Genomic DNA, 24,845 nt, shown 5'->3' with positions numbered 1-24,845 from the left:
CCTCCCCTTCTCCCTCACTGCCCTTCACCACGTCTCTTTCTACCCCTCCTTCACCCCTCCACCTTCTCTCTCTCTCTCTCTCCCCTCTCCCTGGATCCGCTTTCGACCCCCCTCTCCTCTCCCCTCCTCCTCCTCCACCTCCTCCCCCACTCTCCCAACTCTCTCTCTCTCTCAACCCCCACCACCCCCTCACCCTTCCACCCCTCCCTGTCCTCCGTTCAATCCTTCCACCACCCCCCCACACCCCCCACTCCCCCCTCCTCTTCCCTTTCTCTCCTGCCATCTTGCAGGCCAGTGGAGCCAGACTGCAGGCGTTCAGGGAGTCACTGGACCTGCTGGGCAGCGGGTGACACAGATTTCCGGTGTCTGTGTGTGTGTGTGTGTGTGTGTGTGTGTGTGTGTGTGTGTGTGTGTGTGTGTGTGTGTGTGTGTGCATGCGTGACGAGAACAGGGAGGGGGGATTAAGCTCCAAATCACTAGAAAGGCACCGAAGAGTGGGAGAGAAAAAAAAGCTGCAGATCCAAGAATTTGAAATTCCCCTTTTGTCTGAGAGATGAAGAAACACTAGACTGTGGACTTTACTAAAAGACTGTGTGTTTCTCATTCAGTGGGAGCGTTGTAATAGCGTGATGTTGGAGCTCACTGCTTTTCTCCATGAGTTGGCAGTGTCCTGCGTTGGCTGGCGTGCTGCGCTTTCTCTCTCTCTCTGCCTGACAAACACACACACACACACACACGCACGCACGCACACACACACACAACCCCCCCCACCCCCACAGATGCACGCACACACACGCACACACACACACACAGTCCCTCTGCGATCCCCCTGACTGAAGGCGCACAGGAAGTGCAGCCGTGGCCCAATTATAGCGTGACACCTCGGGCCGGCCGTTGCCATGGTTACGTCTTCCCTGCGGTCCCCTGGAGTGTGGCGCTGAGGAAGAAGGTCTTATCACATCAGCCATCGTTACGGCAACAAGCAAAAAAAAAAACCCACCCTGTAGCCTCGGTCCAGCTGGCTCTGCATTTGGTTTATTATGTGTGTGTTTGTGTGTTTATACGTGTGTGTGGATGATCTATACTTGTGAATAAAAGGGAAATTGCATCAGTGTGTGAATGGAGAAGAAGAGAGTATCTGTGATTGTGTGTGCATGTCAGGTTAGGTGTGTTTGAGTGCATGCGCCGGACTCACCGAGGCAGCGTGTAGGTGTGTTTGTGTGTCTGTGGGGTTGCGATAAGGCTCTCAGCCACACCATTAGGTGACTCATAATCCACACAACCTCATACACACACATGAGCATACACACACACACATATACACAAACACACGTGTGCGCGCGTGTACAAGCCAAAACACGGTGGCAAACAGACACATACACCCAATTAAATATGAACACACGCACACGCACACCCACACATACACATGTAGTATAAACCCAGCCTGTAGACAAGTGCACATGGCCAATTTCTTTTATTTCAAAAGGGCAAACAGACAGTACAAGTTGCACATGAAATAATTTAGCCTAAGCTGAACTCATTCATTTCTTACTGATGCAGTGACGTCAGAACAACAGAATCAAAACTCCCCCATTAGAAACAAAACATTTGGCTCCTTCTTTAAATGTCGAAACACAATACATCCAAACTGGAAAGGGATGTAAAAAAAGACATAATGTTTTCCAGATATTTACAGTCTATTTACAGCATTTTTGTCATCATCTAAATATTGACACACATTGGTATCCTTCTTTCTCTCCTCTCCAATTCACTGATTGTCAAAAGAAAGGATGGGAACGAGTGTGAACATTCTGAAAAAACGGAGCTGCAGCCCCCGCGCTAAACACAAAGATCTGGAGATCTTTCCGCCACAGTCCGAGCGTGTTAACATGGTGTCTCTGTGTGTTTTTAAAAAAAACTGCAGCCCCTCAACAATCATCCAACCGGGATCCTCTGACAAATGCTGCCACCAACAAACATTACTATCCATCCAAGGCTCCGTTGCTTCTCTCCTGCGCCAGACCCAAAGTAAAGTCGGACCCCCTTAGATCAAATGCGGACACTCTGCTCTCGAACCCAGGGCCTCCGGGCTTCCTCTTCAGCTCCTCGCACTTCCTGTATTTACAGATCTGGTGTCCCCTCTTGCGATTGCGGCAGCTGCTGCACTGTTCGCAGTTCGTCTGACGCCGGCACGGTACGCACTCTCCGCACCTCTTCCTCTTCCTCCTCCCTCCGCCGCCCCCGCCCAGAGAACCTGGAGAGTAGCCCTCTGCCACCAGCCCCTCTATGCCCTCGGCTCCCATGGTCGCGCTCCTCCAATGGCCTCCCCCCATCTGAAAACCCGCCAGAGGAAAGAGAGCGGGGCTGAAGGGTAACCAGGCGCCCAGGAAGGGTTGGAAGTCGGTGCCGCACCCGGGAGAGTCTTCTTCCTCCTCCTCGGGCCCGGATCCGCTTCCCTCCCCATCTCCCTTCCCAACCTTCGCTTCCACGGCCTCCCTTTTAGCCGGCTGGCTGCTCTGCGCACCCAGGCTGGCCTGCTCTGTGGTGGCGGGGGTCAGAGCCAGCAGCCCGGCGCGCATCAGCAGCTCTGCGGCGTGGGCCAGGTGGAGCCCGCTAGGTGACTCCCACATGTCAGGCCAGGAGGGGGCCCGGCGGGGTTTAGTGTGCCCGGGCTGGGCAGCCCGTTGCTGGGCCGGGGAGGGCTGGATCAGGCCTTTGACGTCCACGGCTGGGGAAGGGGCGGAGATGTAATGAGAGAGGCTGTAGGGGTGGCTGGAACGTTTAAGGCTGGGTCTCAGTGGCTCGTTGGGAATTTTAGCGCTGCTGTGGGCTTGATCTGGGGAGGAAGGGCCAGCGATGTCTACGGCGGTGGACATAGCAGTGGCTGTGTGTGGGAGTGTCTATCCTTGTGTATGTGTGTGTGTGTGTGTGTGTGTGTGTATGTGTGGGAGGAGAGGTGAGGGAAAAGGGGATTGAAGCCGATGCGGGGTTGACAACCGTCCTGCTGTTACTTCAGCCAAAATGGCAAGCCTTGGCCTGTGTCCCTATTCCCATTCTCTGCAGCAGCCTCAGAGTCCTGGAGAGCTAGAAATGAATAGGGGATGAAGAGAGGAAGGTTAAGAATAGAAATGTTGAAGAGACGAATACAGAGGGAGAGTAAACAGAGGAGATGAGACTAGAAGATATTTCTCCACCACAACCTCTAAACACAGTGTCAGAAAATCAGTGTAAAGAAAAATAAAAAGAGAAATGTAACATATATGTAGATATGAGTAGAAAAACAAAACTCCCTGAGCACAGATGAGCAGGGCCGTGTAGGAGACACAGTGCATGCTTTGCCAATGATTTCCGCATACAGGAGGCAGTATCCCTTTAAGAATTTCACGGTATATCAATGCAATCAATAACAGAGCGACAACAATATGCAAAGATATGCGCATATGCGCAGGTCAAATGTGGAGCGCGCTTTTCAAATACATTTTGACGACTGCTGTTATGTGTGCCAGCCAAAGCTTAAGCTCTGAAAGAAAGGAAGACTAAATAGTGAAGCGTAGAAAAACAGGCTGTCTTTTGTCTGCTATCGGCGACGAGGAGCGAGGTGCGCAACGATGCGGTTGCTGTGGATAAAAAAAGACCAGGCTATATTCCGTGTCCACATTAGTAGAAAAAACTATTGTGGGGATTAAACCCGGGACATTAACGCTTTATACATGACAAGTGTGTAAACCGTTCGATGGGTCGATCAAGGAGCCCGATCGATCATTTGACCGTAATTAAGGTTACCTAAGAAGACGGTGATCGGCCGACGCCACGGAGAGCTGACCACAGTCCGAGTGGTCGCTGCGACACGGCGCAGCACGCAGGAAAAAGGCGACCAAACAAAAACAGCGAAAATCAATGAGGAAGTATGGAGGGAAAAAACGTCTCGTCTTACCTTCTTAAAATCCGTCCGAACTCTCCTGTCAAAGATAGGATGAAGTCATGAACTAATGGCGTGGTGATTGTAGTGTATATGGACGGCGGAGCTGCCGATTCCTCCTCCACCTCTCCGTCCCGGAGGGTCTGCAAACACTCTGCACGGAATTTGGGGGCGTCGCTCAAAATGCGAAGTGGACTCTGCAGCCCGAAACCGTGGTCAGAGCGACCCCGTCATGTCCACAGGAAGAGTCCCAACACGCACAGACAGCTGATAGCCTGAACACTGGAGCATTTAAAGCAGACACATTACATATCCAACACACACACATAAACATACACACACACTAACACACACACACACACAATCAATGAGCATGTTATTATCAATGAACACCATTTATCCTTATGTCATAATCATATCAACAACACAGGCAAATTAACATCCCCTGTCATATACCTAACCTATATAATTCAATGAATATTACAGAATATCACACAGTCCAGCGGTGCAGCCCAGATGTTTCTCCATCAGGACATACATCACATGCATTATTTATGACGACACACTAAATATACAGCAGCGCTCATTAAAATCAATCTCAATAAACTGCCACTAATGCACCATGAATGAACCTAATTCATTCATGATTGTTGTCAATGACAGCGGGTTAAGCGTGTGTAAATTTAGCATATGTATGTGTAGGAGGAAGAGGAGGGGGAGGAGGAGGAGGAGGGGTATGCTGGCTGTGAGGTAATGTCATGTAATGTGTCAATCATGTCAATTAAAACAGCTGGGTAATTAGTGATGTATTGAATTATTAATACTACTACTATAATATTGATGATAATGATAATAATAATAATAATAATAATAATAATAATAATAATAATAATAATGATGATGTGATATTAAAGTAAACATAATATTACAGCACGTGTGTGGGTATAATAAAGCCATCAGTGATATCTACACGTTTTGCGTAATAACCTCCATAAACACCACGTGTTGACGTCGGTGTCACTTATAGTAAACAATATAAAGCAGCCTGCCTTAAAAACAAACAATGACAAATTAAACATTTACAAACAGTCAGAGTGTGTCTGCTGCAGTTTATCATGAATCCATGTTGATTTTACATGTTGAACTCTCTGCACTCAGCATTGTGGAGCGGTGTGTGTGTGTGTGTGTGTATGTGTGTGTGTGTGTGTGTGTGTGTATGTGTGTGTGTGAGAGAGTGTGTGTGTGTGTGTGTTTAAGGTGACTCCTCACACAGGGATGTAGGAGTCCACTCCACCTCTTGTGAGAGTCCTCCGTTGCATCTGGCAAGCAGCCAGATACCTCGTGCGTGCGCGTGTGTGTGTGTGTGCGTGCGTGCGTGCGTGTCACTATGGGAGCAGGGGCCCACCGTGTGCTCGCGTACACTGTTGTTGGCCGCGACCATCCGTGCACACACAGCGTCGTCTAGCGGTCACCACTAATAACTGCCACATCTTAAAATGGCCACTGGTGCTGGTGGACACTGCAGCACGACGATGCCCCCCCCCCCCTCTCCTTCACCCTCCTTCACCTCCAGCCAGTTCAGCGGTTTTTTGGGGGGACGCAAGCAAACTCTGTCTGGGTTTATTTTCGTTAATGTCTCAAAAGTGTTTTTCATAAGTAAAACTATTAATATCACACATTAAAAATACTGTAAAAAGTCTGGTTCAAGTCAAACTCCTGCATCCAAACTTTACTTTAAAGTGAAGATTTAAATAGAGGTATTATGAGCAGAGTGTACTTATACTTATTTAACATCAAAGTAACTAGTTTAAATAATGTTGTATAGTTTAATCAAGAATAATGCATCATATTTTATTTGTAGTAGTAAGTACTTAGTTGCATTTTTGGCCTTTTGTACATTATTTCATGGAACAATTGTAAATAAACTGCATTTATATAGCACCTTTCTTGCCTTATTGGCCATTAAAAGCGCTTTACACCCTCATCCTTTCACACACACACATTCATAGACTGATGGTTGAGGTTGCCATGCAGGGTGCCAACCATGCATCCAGTGCTTCCTATTCAAAGCGCCCTATTATGTTTCTATGCTCACCCATTCACTCACACACATACAAGGTAACATAATTCAATATATTTCATATCTAAACATCATGATAAATCTAAAGCCGTTTGTGGCCCTTCCACCTGAGGGCCCCAGTAGTTGCGAACCTCTCTTTTCCACCAGCTGAAACCCCTCCCCTCCCCACATACACTGCAGTTGGCCCACAGAGCTGTTAACTCATTATCTCTGCCCCACTGTTAATCCATAAGCACACCGCTCTGCCTCGCAGTGGTTAAGTGGAGTGTTTTAGGGTCCGGAGGTTAAAACACAAAACAAATGTAGGATTTTGGCCCCTGGCCCCTCAGCGCCAACAAGCCTCCTAAAAAATAAATAAATGCACGAGGTCATCATATCAGATCACTCAAGTTTTTATTCACAATATACAGAACAATGATTCATCAAGTCAGACACACCGCAGCCAGTACAAAATAAATCTGATGAAAAAGCAAAATATATCCTTTATAAGCTGAGTTTTGAACACTTTACAGATTAAATACATCAGTTTCCTCAGATAACAGTAACTGGTTACACACAGCAGAGATATGAGGTTTTCATTTCATTTGACACACACAGGACTTCTACCTCTGACTAAGCAGCTTGTAGTGCAAAAATCAACACGTGCAACATTCATATGGGTCGAGTATGTTCTGACTTAAGATATTAATGTAAGGCCTGTGCTGCATTCAGATGCAGAAAGAAAGAAAAAAAAGAAAGGAAAAAAAAAAAAAACTGGGCTGAGGCAAAGATATGCCGGGCTCGTCTTGTTTCGACCACCTGCTCCACACCTGGACGAGAGGAGACAGAAAGGGGGACGCCGGACGTGAAGGTCTGATGCCTGCGCGGTGGAATTTTGACCCCGAACGCTTCACGTTAAGTGGGTCAAAAAGGCGACTGCACATGTCATAACACCTTAACGTCAGAGTGTGTGGATTGTCAAAGTCTCTTTATTATCTCTGCGTAATAAAAATGACCTTTGATTTTAAAGTGGTGGGGTTAGTGTAGGAGCGGAGCGGGAATGTAAGAAACTCACTCTCTATTCTGGGCTATGAAGAAGACTGTGTCATACTGTAACCGTCAGTGTTGCACTGTAATGAGGATAACTGGCTGGACAAAGGACAAGGAAGCACGCAGTTCTCTGATAGGTTGGCTTTAAGCGTCCCTCTTTTTGATGATGAGCGGTCCGACGTTGTCCCCGGTTTCCTCGTTGTGTTTGGCGTGGGCGCCGTCGCAGTAAGGGAACTGGAAGGAAGATGAAGAGGGAAACAAAAGCGGCTCTTATCAAGTTCAAGACCTTTGTACTCTGATAAGTGTACTGTGACAAAATCATGACTTTAAAATGTATCCAGAGTTGCTTGAAAACACATGATTAGGAGTAAATAAGACATTTCTGAGCTGCTGAGTGGATGACTGACGATAACGTCCACATAATTCAACAGTTTAATTGTTATGATGAAGAAAAAATACACACAGTGGTTATAAATGATCAAAACATTTGTGTGTATTAAATGTCCATAAAGCAAATAGTGGATCTTGGTTATTGCAAATGAGTTCTGTGTCACCCAGGTCTATCATTTTAAAACATGACCTCCACACAAAGCAATTAATGGCCACTTAGTTAAATGAAGATGTCTCCAAGTGTTTAATTCTCTATCTAACACTGCTGAGACCACACTTTCATTTCCATGATGCAGAAAAAAGTGAAAAATGGTTTGTCAGTGCTGGAGTTTCATCGAGGTTGGGGCTCTCTCGCTTTTTGATGCGATCGTTTTTTTGACTCTTGAGATTCTTCTTATGAGTTCAGTTGATTGTACGATGGCAAAGCTTACAGAATAGTTGTTCTCCTGACTCACAGCAGTCACTGGATACTGCTCTGCTCTAAATTTAGCTGTTAGTGTTGAATTCCTCAGTTTTTTTGGCTGACTTAGCCGTCTCAGGGGGTCTCTTCTCAACATGACTGTGTGTATGTGTGTGTGCGTGTGTGGGGAGGAGAACGTTTTTTCCCCCATTCATCATGTGATGAAAGTAAAAAAGGAGTGTTTTCTCTTACCACTGAAGCCATTCCTTTGATTAAAACAGTGCAGGGTTGCGTTACTTCAAATTCATTAGTATTCCTTACATTTGAAATATTTTCTTATTGAACTGTTGAAATTGTATTCATCCACCACATGATTCGACACTTTCTTGTGACACAGTGTGCTCGAACTGTAAAACACCGAATTCAGGACAAGCGAAACGGAAAACATGGAATTTGGGAATAATTAAATGGAATCTGGATTTCATTTTAGCTCTACATGCTGTCGGTAGCTGAGTTGAGTTTGAAACTCTGCATGTTGCATTTCTGTCATCTAAGCTGCAGTCAGAAAGTAAAACACCTGGCTGTGACATCACCGACTTCCCAAAAGCGCAACATGTGTGAAAGTGTGATCACGCAGAGAGTGGATGGACCTTTGAACCACATTTCAGAGACCTAACTGGACCTAACCGGACTTAACTGTACCGACTGGCAGAAACTCAAAGAGTTAACTGACCTTCTTTGACTTCCAGCAGCGGCAGTACACAGCTTTGGTGCCAATGTCCTCCATGTCAAAGCTGTGCACCACTTTGGGACTGTCTTTGCTGATGCATGTGTTCACCTGGGACTTCTTGCAGCCCTGCCCCTTCAGGTAATGGCTGACTAGAAAACCTCCTGCAGCTGCGACCACGGCCACCGGCAGCGCAACCAACAAATGCTCTGGAGAGACAAAAATGTAGTGACATTTTTAAAAAAAACACCCGTGTATTCTGAAATGTAGTTGAGGGTTAACAAAAACTGACTTTATACCCTTTTACAGAGGGCGCCAGTGCTTTTGCTACTTTGTTGTTTACAGACAGGTGCCACAGCGCTATCACGGCTACCTCAGTGTTTTGTTTAATGTGAACACAAAAACTTCATGGGTGACCTAGACTGACTTGTGTTAGATAATGACATCATTTGGATTTGTGACCAAAGGTGCTTCTCTGTCAGTAAACAGCTTTGTGGCATTTCAGTCCACTTTAAGTCCTCTTGAACTGGCTTCATGCATTTTCTGAACTTATTTAAATAAACTTCCCACACAAGCACTCAGGCAGCTTTCCTAATGAGACATCAAAGGAAACGTAAAGAGGTGGAAGCTCTTATCATCATTAAAGAAAAGGAAAAAAAAGTAATATGGCTGAAGTGAGCTTTAATAAGCTCATAAAGTCTAGTAGTAATCAGATTGTTTTTCTTTAATATCCTGAACACTTGAGTCAATATGAGCCTGAAACTAAATGACAAAGTTCATGTTGTCATACAAAGTACCAAACATTAAGCTACCACTTTATCAAAGATTGAAGGTGAGTTGAATGTGTGTGTATTCAGATATGTAGACACCGACATTGAACAAACACTGTAGGCCTGTTACACTGTCTCGGTTAAGACTGAGCCTAATAAATAAGCACCTTTGTGTACATTGAGTGAATTGCAGGCTTTCAGGGTGACCAATTAGTACTGTTTGAATGTAAGGTTCTAATCACAAAGAATTGTTCTCCACGTGTTTCTGCTATGAGCCTTCAAGCCTCTTCATGTCTAAAAATCGTGGATTTGCTGCACTATTTAGGTCTGCTGTAACACTGAAAGGACAATCCAGTAGTGTTACATGGAATCTATTGTGATATTTAATAAATTGACAGGGTTATTATGTGTTTTTTTTTATGATTGTGCTTAACATAACCTGGAAGAGGAGGCAAATAATTGGACCTTTCAACTGATGTGACTTTTTCCAAATTCACCTCACACCAGTCAAACAGTAACAAAATGCTTTGAAGGCCTAACAGCTAGTTCAGAGGATGATTTAACATCTACCTCTCCACCTCCTACATCATCTGAAGTAGAATTAAATTCATACTGAAAAACTTAACAGTAATGTGCTGTGGCTTTTCATTTTAAATCGGGGATTGTGAATTGCACGGTTCTCCAATTTTATTGAGGCTGAGCAGGATTAGGCAGCATCACATGATGCAGGGACATGAGGAGGGAGAAGGGGCCCTGCCACCAGCCTGGTTCAGCTGGATCAGTGATTAGCTGCCACCAAACATTCAGATACTCATGTTGTGGATAGTGGGATCACCTCCAAGTATGACTCGAGCTCATGGGCCAAAACTGAGTGAGGGTCTAAAGTTGGAAACATAACCTGTAGCTGTATTTACTCTGCTCACTGCCAGCTAAGTGTTTGCTAGCCAGCTGAGGAGCGGTTAGGTCACTGACATTGCGGTAAAAAAAAGTTACTTCAATCTTAAATGATCGATATTTGAAGGTAAAAGCAGCTATTTTACCAGAAGTCGTCTCCACACACCGAGAAGTAGCCCGACAAGCAAGTGTGCAGTACCGATGGTCACAAAGATATCATGTTTATGCTGAGCGGCAGGCGAAAACACTCGTTACAAGCTAGCATGCTATTAGCTGGCGTTAATACTTTACCTTTTGACAACCTTAATCCCGAGTAGGGTAATGCGGGCATGGCAGGTATACTCGGGGCTGTCATAATTTCCCTGGACGGTGTGTTGTTTGTAGTCAGCTCACAGCAAGGTCAACCGAGGAGTCTTATCCGCGCTCCGTTAGCTACACCAGCGGTGTATCTGCACCGTCTACTGACGTCACTGCACTACACCCAATCAGAGCCGAGGAGGGAGAGTGATGTTCTGCCAAGGCAAGATGATTCACTCCGCAGCACAAATCTACTTTGCTTTGTTATTTAACTGAACTGCAATATGATGGATTGGATTCTTTCGTCAAATATTTATTAGAAATCTCGTCAGTCTTTATTCATTGAAATCTTTATTTATGCCTCGAAAGTCATTGAGGTTTCCCTCATTTGCAAAGATGTCGAGGTAGAGAGATCAAAAGAGGACAATACTCAGTGACACTGTGCACAAGTGGTTTAAGAATAGACTGTTTATGAAAGGCTCATTAACATGGAAGATATCTAAATGAGAAATGTATATATTGTGAAAGTTGATGTCTTGACAAATATTACACTACATATTTGATTTATAACAGCTATGCTGCGTACATATCATTTCGGAGTTATTACAATAACCAGTATTTTGATTTATGAATAATGCTCCAAAGTCATTATTACGGCTGGGAAACTTGGATATTTCCGAATAGTCACTTAATAGCATAGCACAAAAGTGGCGGAAAATCTAACAAATAGCCTACAGATGCTCCCAGCCAAACACTGTCTCTGCCACCGTCTGTAATAAATCCCAAATTTACAGTGTTGTATAGTCAATACGCCGTATTTTACTGCTCACATCTCCAAGCCTATAAGCAAACAATCCTCTGGATGATGTAAACACTCGTGAGTCGTTCAGCCCTCATGCCGTGTTACGCAGCGCAGAGGCTTGCCACTGCGGAGAATTATCTTGATTGCCGCGCTCTTTGTAACCTAACCCTGTTGCCTTTCAGGAAAAGCTGCTTCTCTTTGAATAAGTAAATACTTTACTGAACCATGATAACCCCCCTGGTTAAACTTTAACAGCTTACAAGAGCAGAAAACATACGATTCTATTTTCATCAACATAAACACAGAATCGCCATCAGTTAAAATGTAATATATATAGTAAAAAAATGCTTAAAAGCACCACCAGAGGTCGACAAAATAATTAAAAAACTAAACTGTAATTGTAAGTATTATGACATGAGTTGTCTAAAGCTATAAAAATGTGCACATCATCTGTTTTATTGTTCTGTGAATTTATTTTTGTTTTATTTTGTGTTCTTTACAGTTCAGCTAACAGAATAAACCAGTGATAGTGACTGCATCTCCAGACCACTTATATTTATTTCTATGAACAATTTTAAACCATGTTAATAAGTTTCAGTCATGTTTCACTTAGCAAGCAGAAATCATCTTAAACTGTTGGATGGTAGTAATATAGCTATAAGATACTGTGTGGTACTAGCAGATGTTCCTCTATCACAGGTTCTGTAGAACTGGGTCATGAATTTGACCTGGCTATAAAATGTCCCCGTCCTACCTCTGCATGTCGTCCAAAAGGGGCCGAGAATGAGTCAACACAGGAGTCACGGGTTTTTATTACACAGTTTAATCAACACACAAAGCTCAACGAGCCTCTCAGGTAATTCAATATACAGAGGTTTTGTGCAAGAAGAGTGGGTTCTCCTCGCACCCAGAGCCCAAGCCAGTCCCATAGCCATTTAAGATGTTAGCCTCTAATTTAACAATAGCAAAAAAGAAAAAAAAGAAAAGAAAAAAAAGCAACCTAAAGAGTTATGGGGGGTGAAGAGGAAGGGGGAGGGGGATAAAAAAAAACACAGGTTGAACTAAGAAAAATAAATTGCTTAAATACCTGGTCCAGAACCTCCACTTTGTGTATAAAGAAAAGTGGTAGTGGTGGGTGGGGGGAGGGGTGTGTGACATGGGGTTACAGTTGTGCGTGCATGTGTGTGTGTGCGTCTATGTGTGTGTACAAAGGGGTCAACTTGGGTAAGGTGAGGGTGGGAGAGGGAGGTGTGGGGATAAATTCAAGTCCGTTCATAGAATCCAACAGAAGACCAAAATCGGCCATGTGCATCTTTTTTTTCTCATTTTTTTTTTTCATAGCCTGCAATGATTTCTTTTAAGTATTCGTTGTATAAAATACAGAGTGCCCTTCGACTCACGTGCCAAACTGCTTTCTTGAATTGTCACCTCGGCTGATGGGAATTATAAGGACAACAAAACAAGAAAGGGTGCAGAGTGTAAAAATCCCTCCATATTACTTTCCCCCCCCTCCCCCCTAAAAAAAGGGAAATCAAGGAAAAAATAAAGGTCCCCTCAAAAGTTTTACAGATGCTCAAAGGAATGCTTTTAGTAATTAACGTGGGGGGAGGTAAAGGGGGTGAGGATGCAGGACGAAAGGGGGGAGGTGGGGGAGAGGCTGTGACAGCCCAACCTGCATGATGACATAATGTAACGTAATACAGAGGTAAGGGAGGGAGGAGGAGAAGGCGGAAGGAGGGGCAGAGGTCACAAGGGAGAGGTGAGGTGGACAAAGGAGCAGGAAGAGACGGGTGTAACCATTATAAGGTGACAAAATGTACACTGGAGGGTGGGCAGGTGAGCTGAGAGGTGTGGGAGGAGGAGGAAGGGGGGAGACAGAGTCAAACAGAGAGAGATAGAGATAGAGATAGAAATAGATAGAGAGAGAGAGAGGGTGGGGCAGAGGGAGTTTTACAGGTACTCTGGTGAAGGGGAGGCGTGGCTCAAAGAAAGCACTCCAATGGAAACCAACAAGATCTTGTTTTAAACTTTTCATTTGTTTGTATGGTTTTTTGTTTGTTTTCTCTTTACGTCTGAAGCTCCCCTAACCTTATGTCGTAGAGGTGGTTGGCCATGATTCTACCCCAACACTACATTGCATACTTTTGTGTCCATTCCCGAGCTATTTTGTTGTACCTGGAAACAAACAGAGGGAGAAACAGAGAGAGAGGGGGGAGTGTTAGTTGTTTAGCCTCGTAACGTCCAGCATGTTACAAACTTCCATATGCATATCATTCAGTATCATTGAAGCAGAGAGGCCAGCTGGCAGACACACACACACAAAAACACAGCCCTGCCTTCTTGTGCCGAAATTCAGGAGGTTACTTTTTTATTTCCTCTTTAACACTGCAGCAACCAAAAATCACTGCAGATGGCTGATCAGTACAAAAACGCCACCAAAACAGCACTATCTTTACTGTATATGTGTTAAATGCAATGTTTCATAATATGTTCCTCTTATTTCTTTCTGTGGGTTTGTAAAAAAACACAGATGACAGCGCAAACCTGTGACTGGTCAGTGTGGGCTGCCAGCATTCACTTAACCAGTAACTGATAGATGTACAGAACTGCTTTATTAATGACACAGATTCATTTTTAAAGGAGCTAAATATCAGCTTTATTATCAGCTTTATTTAAAAATGATTACTTTTAATGGAGATGCACTGTGATGCGACAGCCAGAAAACATAGTGATACCAGCTGAAATGAAATATTATGACTGCAAAATGTTCTGAAATAAATGTTTAAAAAAAGTGTTTGTAACATTTCTGGATCTCTCACTTTGCTCCATATTCATTCAGAGCAGCAGCAGAGTTGAAAACCTAAATTCTGCCTCTCAGATCAACAAAATTGCAAATTTTTAGGAAGTATGTATACAAAAACTGGTTGAACGGCAGCCAGTCAGTATTTATTTCCCATTAGTTCCCATAAATGGAACATGTGATGACTGAAACCTGATATTCTTGTGTGCTTTCGAACAATGTAAAAAAAAAAGTTTAATGTTGACAACAAAACCCCCCCTTAAAAACAGAACAAATGACTTACTTTTCCCTGTCCGTCTTGTAGATGCGGGCGATCTCGGGTACTAAGGGGTCATCCGGGTTTGGGTCGCACAGCAGAGAGCAGATGGACAGGAGAACTGGGATGTGTGTAGCAGAGGATGAGTGTTCACCAGTTGAGCATTAGTGTAAAAAGTAAGGAAACAAAACAAACAAACCTTAAGAATTTGGACCACTTTCCTTTAAGATTAACCACAGATGCAAATGTGTTTTTTACTCAAAGCTATAGATTTATCGATAAAGCACGCAACTGGGGTTTCTAACAAATGTAGAGAATGCCTGAGAGACATCATTTGTAACCATGTCTGTTAGTAATCATCCATCACAAAAGAGCCACGTTGACATTTACAGAGATACTACTCATGCTTTACACGAGGACCTCTGCGTGACAAATGTGAGAATGTATTATTTGTGGGATGCATTTTGATTCAAAACCACTGTTTACGAAAGCATCTGCAACGACCATGTGTGCAGTTTAGCGTCTGAAGGCCCGGCGAGAGATCAGCCTTACCTTTGGAGATGGTGAGAGCCGGAGACCACTGTGATCGCAGGATGTCAAGACAAATGCTGCCGTTGCTGTTGATATTTGGGTGGTAGATTCTTGTGGTAAATGCAACCTGAAGACAGACAGACAGGCAAAAGACGTGCAAGGGGGAGCGGAGGAGGAGGGGGTTGGTGGTGTTGAGAGAGAGAGAGAGAGAGCGAGAAAGAGAAACAACAGGAAACTGAATTATGTAAAGCTGTGGCATTCTTTAGCAGGGAACACACACACTGGTACTTTTTAGATTTGGGCAACGCTCTCTATAGTCAGATTGTCATATTGTCACACTGTGAGACTGCTAAGACTCAATGTGATCACCGCGAGAGAGGAGGAGGAGAAGGAGGAGGAGGGTCCACTTTAAGTGAGCCTGGGCCCATGTTGAAGTCGCTAACTTCAGGGCTAAGCTTGGGTCTTGAGGAGTCGTGGCATTTAATCACTGACAACAATAAAACACAAACTGTGAACTCTAGCACTGCTAACTTCACACTCTCTCGACCACACACTCACTACTCACACAGCCTACACACTGAGCTATGCATTAAAAGAAGCACATGTAAAACACATTTTAAGCTCTGATAGTAAATTAGTTCAAATGCTGATATTATGGGTTATTTTATAGATTGTATGGGATAGGCAAAATCAGTCATTATGTGTATTTTATTGTGTGAAATGGATTGGTGTTAACATATATGATGATGTTTTGTCAGTTGCATACCCGCACAAATTGTCATGTCTTGTTTCTTATAATGTATGACTGAAATAAACTATTCATTCATTCATAAGTATCAGTGAAGGGAAAACCAATCGCTGATCATCCCTTTAATCGTAGATGTATGATCTACCAATCAGCACAAGTCTAGTCACTCTGTTTATGTTGCTGCTTCTTTGTGTGTTTGTGTGTCGGTGTCTTGCTTACCTTTGGCGGTTTGAAGGGGTAGTCTGTGGGGAAGTGTATGGTCAAGAAGAAAACCCCGCTCTGGTAAGGACTGTCATTCTAACAGAGAAAAAAAACAAAACACACATTCATGTCATTAGTGACTGAACTATACATGCAAAATGGAATATAAAGTTAAATGCTCAACCATGAATCTTCTGTTTGAGTAAAAGCTGACATCTAATTGATAAAGTACATAGTTGAGTCTAATGAGGAACATTTTAACACAAAGTCAGCGGTTTAGAGTAAAAACAAACAAAACACACTGTCGTATGCATGAACATTGATTCCCGGAAGGAAGCGAAGACTCTAAATGAATACTTACAGGTCCCATTATTGTGGCTTGCCAGTGAAACACTGAAACAAAAAGAACAGAGAAATCGGTTATGAAACGCTAAACACAAAACGTGGCTGACAAGTGTTCGAATAAATGATGCCACATGAAGGGTGCATGTTTATTTGTGCAGTTGAGCAACAGACTCTGAGCAAGTATACAACATTTCGCTCTGAATCGTGACTGTAAAGGGTCAGATGATTACAGTAAACTCACATTTACGCTCATAGAGAAAACACTCTTTATGTGCAAGAATATCTGGAGCATTTCTGAAGAGGAAATTGTTACCTAACGTAATATGATTTTTGTTCTTTTAGAGAAAACAAATAGTGGGAATTGATTTAGGAGCATTTGAACCTGTCCGAGTCAGGCCTCCGGTCGAGGTCTGAAGATAAATGTCACGGTGAAAAGTCGACCACAGCAATTACGTGTTCCTACAACTTTTGTGCAGTTTATAGAAGAGTGGTTTATTTGATGTTGGGTGGCAGGAAGCAAGACGTACAGAAAAACACGGCTGCTACTTTTTTTCCCCCCACAGAGCTGCAGAGTCAAAAGTTCCTCTGATAAGTATGAAAAAGAAACTATATATATATATATATAGTATTTAGACTATTTAGAATAAGTTAGTCAGTTTACAAGAAATTATAGACCAGACATCATCAATGAATTTATAAGACTGAGATATCAAAGAAGGAAAAAAAAGGGATTAACATGGATAAACAGAGATTTCTATCTGTAAATGTACCTTTCAATAAAAATGCACCATGATATAATATTTTTCTACGAAAATAAAAATACCCTGATAAGCCTCCATACATCACAAACCTAAGTGAAGAGATAAAGGAGTGGATGTTGTTCCCAGGTGTTTCAGTAGTGATTAACATCAGCCACAGTGCTTTACTATTGGTTTATTTATGTCAACCCGCATCCGTCTGTGTCACATATGTGAATGAAGATCTGTGACTGTGTTTATGCTACTTGCAATTTGATGTCATTGGAACGAGCTTTTGGGACGAATCAATTGATATTGCAACATAAAGCGATCGTTGACCATTTATAAATATGAACGACGTGTCTATGCCTCCTACTGCTGTGCAAAAGTGAAGCCAGAATATCTCCTTTCTGTAAGCAGCCATCTTGCTTGTGCGACATAATTTGGAGCCGTAAGAAATGGAGAGACATCAGTGTGATATGAGCTACCTAAAATGTCAGAAACCATCTTTGGGAAAAATGTATTTGATGTGTACATTGATATTTTAGTTTGGGTCAAGTCACATCTGCCAAAATGGAGGGGGGAGGACTTACGAACTATACTGCAGCCAGCCACCGAGGTTGGGTCGAGATATTTTGGCTCCACATACGGTCAACGATTGCGATATTTCCATTTGCGAAACGTTCTCGATACACTGACACCAAGTATGGATACACTTTTAAACCCAATGCCTCTCAGAATTGATTTGGCTACTTTGGCTTACCACTACCCTCCACTGTAGCGCGCTGTATAGACTGCCGACCGTCACATGAGCGACAATTGTGGGTGACAACAAAGACGAAATGCAGGCAAATTGAGCAGCTGCTGTCAGAAGAGAGTCCGCAGGAGCTTTGACAGTCACAACGAGCACATTCATGGCCCTTTGCAAAATGTTCCCTGTGGTACCTGAGTTGTAGGGAGTGTCAGTAAGTAGCCGCTGCTGTTCATCAGCTCTAAATATAGTCCAGTTGGTTATCAGCTGGTTGTGTTTACTGCCATGGAAAAGCAATACAAGTTTTGGGTTATTAATCTCTCTTTTGTCTCTTCTCAGACTTGCTGACTCTACCAGCAGCTCTGTGACAGGCACAAAACAGTCAGTGTTGTGATATTTGTACTTTCTTTTCTGTGAAATTAATGTACTGTTAATAAACATTGTCTTAACATTATCTGACTATTTCCTGCTTGTTTAAATTTTTTTTTTCTCTAAATTTACATGAATTGTGATCATTTTGGCATTTTGTGTATGGCAGAATAACCTTTCTTGTGATAAATTGTTATTGTGGAATGGATATAGTGAAAGTATCGTGTAATGTGTTCATCTGTGATTCCCAACCCAACCAAATTTGACAAATAGCCTAAACTAAGCTAATCAGTAGCACCTTTAAAGTAGAGGAAAGCTCTTGTTGACAAATACTTAAATGCATTAATTACGCAGCCCAGATATGGCAGAACGGGAGCTAAACACCTCTTACATGGAGATATGATACTTTGCATCACCTGATTATTTCTTTGTGTATCAACTAAACTGCAGAATCTCCTAAATGTCTCCATCTCAGCTGTGTGACCACAAATGAGGAAGTGATCCTGTTGTATCTAACACAACAAGACCGTGTCATCATCAACATAAAACTTTCATGCTGTGTTGTTTTGATTTCTAAATAATGATAAAATACATTAAAGTAACTCACTGAACTGGACTGTTATTATTTCAGGTAGTTTTAAGTCTGATTACTGTAGCTACATGAGGTGAGTTACCTTCACTGCTGTCATGTTAACAACAGCAGAAAGCATTTGGCCCCGTGTATACACAACGGACAGAGTCAATGCAAGGGTTCATGTTTACGTTATTTAAGAGACAATGAAGGGTAAAAACAGCAGTGTAAGGCATCGCACCTGTCACTACAAACACCAACTCGCTGATAGTTTACTGCTTGTCGTGCAACATCAGAGCAGAACAATAGTCTTAAAAATATTCATAAATATGACAAAGCTATATCTGAATTAAACATATTGATTATTCTACTCACAAATAAAAATAAGAGCTGTAAAGAGTTAAATATAACTACTAGACCTGATAAATTTGCATTGTTTTATTATCATGGTTCACACAGGAAAGATAGAAATCAAGTCTGTGTTTGTCTTGCATTAAATTAGTAAAATGTATCAAATCTCAAATGTTAATTCTTCAGCCTGAAGCCAATTCAAGTCGTAACAGTAACAGATACGAATCGTTCTCTCAATCGACAGTAGTGACACATCACCACAGTAATAATTGTTCTGGCATGCACGCGGGATTGACACAATACCCCGAAAACTGATATTTTATCCTCTCTGTGTACGATAAACATGACAGGTGAGGTTTGAGAGATATTAAATATGGGTGCGTATTAATGTAATTAATGTAATGTAATCCAATAAGACACCAGACGTGTTTTCATAATGTAGTCTCCCTGTATGTGCAAACACTAAAACACAAACATACTGTAACCTTAACTACCAATTACATCATGTAAAAATGTTTGTATATGTAATGTGAGTTTATATTGTATATATACACACACACACAAACTTTCCAGATGGATACTGGAACATAAATAACATGCACTTAGTGTGGTTTACACATGCAGATATGTATTTTCTTTTACTTCTACATTGTGACAGTGCTAATCGATCTGATAACACAAAAAGCTGTTTACATGTTTCTCCGGGGTGCGGCCATCATACAAACTGTAATGCAGCTGATTAAAAGATGTCTACAGGCATCGTTTAGTGTTTCAGTTACGTCATCGCTAACAGTTAAAATCTAAAGGTGACAGGCACCTGTGTTCCCTTACTGTAAAACTCCACAGTGAAAAAAAACTGTCTGAAAGTAATTTGCCTCCATAAAACAATTAAGCCGTATCAACTGTGACAAACAGGTGATTCTGATAAATGTTTAATCCTTCAATATCAGCTGCCAACACTATTATTCACCAACTAGATTTCCTTGTGATAAAATACATAAATGCTATTACTTAAACTCGAAAAAGAACCCCACACGCCATCAAAAGGGTGTGAAATTCAAAATGTAGCAGCCGACCTGACAAGTAAATGTCAGTCATTGAAGGTCAAAGTTTTTGAGTGTCTGAATTTTGTGACTTCAGCTAAGACATAGTGTTGTGGAGGAGGACAAACTGCTCTGAACAACTGTTGAAACGAGTGAAGAAGGCGGAGGCACAGGTGGTCGGGATGTTAAAAGGAGGAGCTTTGAACTACTGGTGTTGCAGTAGGACGGTCTCTGAGACAGATTAGAGACTTCACAGACAGCATCAGTTATTCTACTAGACACAGATTTTAAAGAAAAGAGAACAAACTATTCCCCTTTACTCACTACAGACACAAGCGGTAATGTTAGTAATTGATCTGTATTTGAAGAAAGATGTTTTATAACTTATAATACTTTCATTGGATCATCTGTCAAAAATACAATGATGAGTTTAGAAGACAACTTGTAGTTTTGAATTTGTGCCCATCAGGTTAAGATACTCTTACTTTTTTCAGTCTTACAAATTCAATTGTAAAATTCTATTAGGTTGACAGTTTTTTGGAAACCATCATACATGACCAACCAACGACACTGGTCAGATAAATATACTTGCTTTCCATGACATCAGTTTGCTGAAAACAGATAGATAGACACATCGACAATATAATATATATTTAATGTGATATAATTCACAGAAAAACTGACTTAATCAAAATTAATTTCTATAGGATAAAAATCTCCATTTACTTCTACATTACAAAAGACTATAACCCTAGCTGGATGAGATTTCCCTTCATAACTATCCTGAAAGCAAAAATTAAACTGACATGAAGCAACAGAGGTGAGAATATTATGCTTTTATAAAGAATGAGTATGCTCAAATCGGTTTGCTCAAAAAACAGAGGTGCTTCCTTAATCTTACAAATATTTTTAAAAAACAACAATTTATTTGAACTTTAAGGACACAGAGAGCATTTTACACGCCTCCATGTCAACACGCCTGGATTAATGCAACTGCCTGAACCAAAAAACCCAACTGATCAACTCCAGACTGCACAGAACTTAGCTGCCAGGCTTTTACCCAGAACCAAGAGATGTGATCACATCACTACTGTGGTAGCTTCTTAACGCCGGCTCCCAGTACGTTTTAAAGATCTTACGGACTGCATTTAAGGCTCTTCATGGCCTTTCTCCCTGCTACACATCTGACCTCTTTGTGCCGTATGCACTGGTACGTACTCTGAGATCCTCGGGCAGAGGTCTTTTATCTGCTCTGAAGAAATTAAGTTGGCTGAGTCAGTGATTTTGTCTCTTCTTAAAACAAACTTTTATCCGAGAGCCTTTCCTGATTTGTCTAATTTTTCATTTTCTTTGTCTTTTAAATTTTTTTTTCTTTTATTGCTTTTTCATAAACCAAATGTTTTTTATACACAAAATTGTCTTTTTAAAACGTGATGATTTTATGACTTGTCTGTTTTATTTTGCTGCCTTTATGACGCACTTTGTAACTTGCACTCTGAGAGGTATGGTGAATTTTCGCTCTACAAATAAAGATTATTATTATTAGTTGTTGTTAATTTACCTTAACGCACTAGACTCCACACATTAAAAAGCCAGCACCTTCACCTGCTTTCCAAGTTACAATATTCAGTCTGACAAAATCTGACATCCAAACATGTCATAATAATCATTTTAATTAATAATTCATTTTAAGCTCCAGGCACACACACACAGCTGTCTGAGACAGTGTTGGTTTTGACAGTAAACTTACTGTCATCTCCTACTGGTCCTGCAGAACACTGGGCTGGTGGGTCCCGTGCCAAATCATTCAACTCCTGTGAAGAAAACAAGGGGAAAAAAGAGACAGATCAGGTCAGTTGATCAGGTCCTGGAGTGAGCTATGTCTCAAAGATTAATGACAATACAATCAACATTGCACAAAAGAAACTCCTGATGATATAATATTTTTAATATACAACTCAAACATCCACATGTGGGCCCTGTGTGCAGTTCATTTAAAAATCAGCTACAAAGTTTTCCCTGCAGGTGAAACATTTCCTACATTCATTTCCTACAAAAACAACAACACTACTGTACCACCGTGAGCTTTGACGATTGGTTGTTACATAATAGTATTTCTGCAGGTGGGGCAGGTAGCGCTTGTGACAGCCAAACACGGATCACGACTGTATCACAACACACACTCACAAACAGTCTGGTAAACGGGTTTAAGTGTAACGTTGCAACGTAAACGCTCGGGTTCAACAGTAGACGGTGTGTGTGTCTGTGTAGGGGAGAAACATTATGCTGGCTGCTCGTTCACATTATGACATGGGCTTACGTTACCGGAGGAATTGACAACACGAAGACAAAGCACAACATTGAGCTAACGGAGTGATAATGATGTGCTGCTCGGCTGCTGTCAGCAACATGACATCAAAGGCGAATAACGCGTGGGGCCTGTTTTTACGCCGCTAACACCATCACCAGCTTTTCCCCATATGTATCTCCTGTGTGTCGGTTACAAACAACAACCCTAATAATAATAATTATAACGTCAAACATGAACAATGGTAAGCTTTTTTTCTCACGACTACGTCAAATCTCTAACATGCTGTGCGTTACGGAGACAACATCTTTAAAAAAACAACGGATATAAGCTAGCTTGGGTTACATCCATCCTCAACTACGGACTAATGCGAGTCTCATTAGCGTTAAATATATTCACACGTGTAAGAAAATTTAAAACAAGGTGAGCTACAAAACAAAGGAAAAAAGGAAAACTCTAAAAACGCTAAATTATGAAATAAAGTATCCGCGCTAATGTTAGCTTAAAACGCTAACTGGATAACTTAGCTGTCAAACGAAGCAGCGAGTAAACCTTCAGTAACCGTAATAAATAACGTTAGCTACCTTCACTACGGTGTTTGGGCACTACCAAAAACAGAACTGGCAGCAGATAAGCATTAAAGTGTGGCAGCTGCCGCTCCTGTACTATAAATGTTAATATAGCAGCTCTCTGGCTCACATGAAACCTTTAGCTCATCCATGTTAGCCCACCACCGGGCACAGATAGCCACAAAACAGCTAACGGGGTTAACACACAGCTAATATCATTCACATGTAACCGTGACACATAGCTTTAACATCACGTTATAGCCATTATTATACATAATAATTGGTAAACCGACGTGTCGAAACCAAGAAGGGCTAATGTAGCGGTGGCTAATAAGTGAAGGGTCGAGTTGGCCCGTGTGAAGCAGCTCTGGTGGATAGACAAGCGGCGCATTGCTGCTCTCACTGTCCTCACTCGCTGTTCACACACGGTTAGTTCAAACATACTTATTCGGTCAACATCTTTACATTCATTTCAGTGTGTTAAACCCTCAGACGAGCCTCGACTGGGCAACCTTGGGACTAAATCCCCGACGAAACTGCGAAATCCCGGGCCTTGCCGTTCACTTCCTTACCTTGTGAATTCTTTTCAGAGCCATTGTTGTGCTAGCGCTTCTGTCAGGGAAAACGTGCGGTTAAAATGGCGATGGATATCACTGTCCGTGGATAATACTACGACTTATTGATCATAGAGCACCGTTACAGTACACTCTAATGACTGGTCGCTACTAGAAAGGAAACACCGATAGAAATTCGAGGCGAAACTGAAAGATAGAAGGGTAGACCCGCGGTCCTTCCTCCTACTGCAGCGGCTACCAAATCACTGCGGCCTGTGTTCCGCCAGCAGCAGCGCCGACACTACGTCCGGCCCCTGCCCTTCACAATACAAGCACAGGCTCCACCACCTTAAACCCACTACTATGGTGGTCCCCAAAACTGGGGGCCCTAAAGCTATTGAGAACATTTTAGAGATAGAAAAGTTAGAATTAAGTGGTGGTGGGTTAGTGGTTGAAAAACTGTAATTCCATCCATAAGCGACACAATGACAGAATGAGAGACTGTGTTGGTCATGGGTTTCATACACTTTCTGTAATAAAACATGTAAAAGCATAAATCTTATCAGATGGGAATCTGTGGTCTAATTTAGGGGCCTTGATGTGAAAAAGTTTGAGAACCACTGAATTAGAACATGAACTTCATAAACAGCCTGAACTTCATCACAATTCACCACATGCTTGCTCATATCATTAAACTGCTCTTGCTTTTAAAAATACTGACCCTCCTTTCATTACTCTTGTTCTTGTTTTTGTTCTTGTTTTATTGTTTGGTGGTTGTTGTTATTGTTATATTGGTTGGGCAAAATAATTATAAAAATATAAGTATTTTGTAGTAGGGAAGAGAGTGTGATTGTGTTTGGTAGGAGGAGTGTGTAGGAGATAGAGAAATACATTAATACACACATTCTGTGTCAAATTTTTTTCCTGGCCTGTAGAAGTTGTGTGACATGTCATATTAACACTAACAACCACGTAAGAATGGCACAGTGTCTGCTTTGAAACACTGCTGTGAGTGATCAACCGAAAGATGCTGATCTGATTAATCTGCCGGTTATTGTCTCGATTTGTTTGGTCAATTAAATACAGACAGAAAACTTCCTCAAACTGCTTTGTTTTGCCAGACTAATAGTTCAAATAAAAAAAATACATTTGCAATAATATGAAACAGAGAAAACCAGCAAATCCATACATTTGAAATGACATAACCATAGAATGTTTGGGATTTTTGCCTTTAGAATAATTCATGCAATAATTGATTAACAAAAACAGACTGAAAATATGATTACACTAAATATCTTTTTTTTCTTGAACCAGTAGGCCTAAATTAAGTGTAAGTGCCTACTGCACCTCCAAGCCATAAAAAAAGACCCCCTATTTTATTGTAAAGGCCAGGCGGAAGTCGT

General features: G+C 42.0%; 3 protein-coding genes across 3 annotated transcripts; all 3 read right to left on the bottom strand.

Annotated features, from left to right (window-relative positions):
- Positions 1-1,465: 1,465 nt before the first annotated feature.
- On the bottom strand, positions 1,466-4,326 carry LOC133985783 (CXXC-type zinc finger protein 5-like). Its single transcript, XM_062425489.1, has 2 exons — positions 3,935-4,326; positions 1,466-3,084 (listed from the first exon to the last, which is right to left on the bottom strand). Exon 2 carries the CDS (start codon positions 2,874-2,876, stop codon positions 1,983-1,985), a length of 894 nt encoding a protein of 297 aa, XP_062281473.1. The 5' UTR covers positions 2,877-3,084; positions 3,935-4,326; the 3' UTR covers positions 1,466-1,982.
- A 2,049-nt stretch (positions 4,327-6,375) lies between these two features.
- Positions 6,376-10,658, bottom strand: zgc:110843 (uncharacterized protein LOC541492 homolog). Its single transcript, XM_062426293.1, has 3 exons — positions 10,501-10,658; positions 8,552-8,754; positions 6,376-7,262 (listed from the first exon to the last, which is right to left on the bottom strand). The coding sequence occupies exons 1-3, from the start codon at positions 10,562-10,564 to the stop codon at positions 7,173-7,175; spliced, it is 357 nt and encodes a 118-aa protein (XP_062282277.1). The 5' UTR covers positions 10,565-10,658; the 3' UTR covers positions 6,376-7,172.
- Positions 10,659-12,108: 1,450 nt separating this feature from the next.
- ube2d2 (ubiquitin-conjugating enzyme E2D 2 (UBC4/5 homolog, yeast)) lies at positions 12,109-23,714 on the bottom strand. The gene is made up of 7 exons (XM_062426292.1): positions 23,461-23,714; positions 21,762-21,825; positions 16,206-16,237; positions 15,863-15,940; positions 14,917-15,022; positions 14,392-14,485; positions 12,109-13,483 (listed from the first exon to the last, which is right to left on the bottom strand). The coding sequence occupies exons 1-7, from the start codon at positions 23,482-23,484 to the stop codon at positions 13,438-13,440; spliced, it is 444 nt and encodes a 147-aa protein (XP_062282276.1). The 5' UTR covers positions 23,485-23,714; the 3' UTR covers positions 12,109-13,437.
- Positions 23,715-24,845: the final 1,131 nt, after the last annotated feature.

Source organism: Scomber scombrus, chromosome 9, assembly GCF_963691925.1.
Source record: "Scomber scombrus chromosome 9, fScoSco1.1, whole genome shotgun sequence".
Taxonomy (NCBI): domain Eukaryota; kingdom Metazoa; phylum Chordata; class Actinopteri; order Scombriformes; family Scombridae; genus Scomber; species Scomber scombrus.
Note: the sequence above shows the minus strand (reverse complement) of the source record. Positions and strands in the feature narration are given on the sequence as shown.

Bases quoted from the DNA above. Each gene is read 5' to 3' on its own strand.
- LOC133985783 (XM_062425489.1), bottom strand. From the start codon at position 2,876: ATGTCCACCGCCGTAGACATCGCTGGCCCTTCCTCCCCAGATCAAGCC.
- zgc:110843 (XM_062426293.1), bottom strand. From the start codon at position 10,564: ATGACAGCCCCGAGTATACCTGCCATGCCCGCATTACCCTACTCGGGA. The intron at 8,755-10,500 runs GTAAAGTATTAA...TTGTCTCTCCAG, and splicing joins GGGATTAAGGTTGTCAAAAG to AGCATTTGTTGGTTGCGCTG. The intron at 7,263-8,551 runs GTCAGTTAACTC...TCTTCCTTCCAG, and splicing joins GCTGCTGGAAGTCAAAGAAG to TTCCCTTACTGCGACGGCGC.
- ube2d2 (XM_062426292.1), bottom strand. From the start codon at position 23,484: ATGGCTCTGAAAAGAATTCACAAG. The intron at 21,826-23,460 runs GTAAGGAAGTGA...TTTTCTTCACAG, and splicing joins CTCTGAAAAGAATTCACAAG to GAGTTGAATGATTTGGCACG. The intron at 15,023-15,862 runs GTAAGCAAGACA...GTCTGTCTTCAG, and splicing joins ACCCCTTCAAACCGCCAAAG to GTTGCATTTACCACAAGAAT.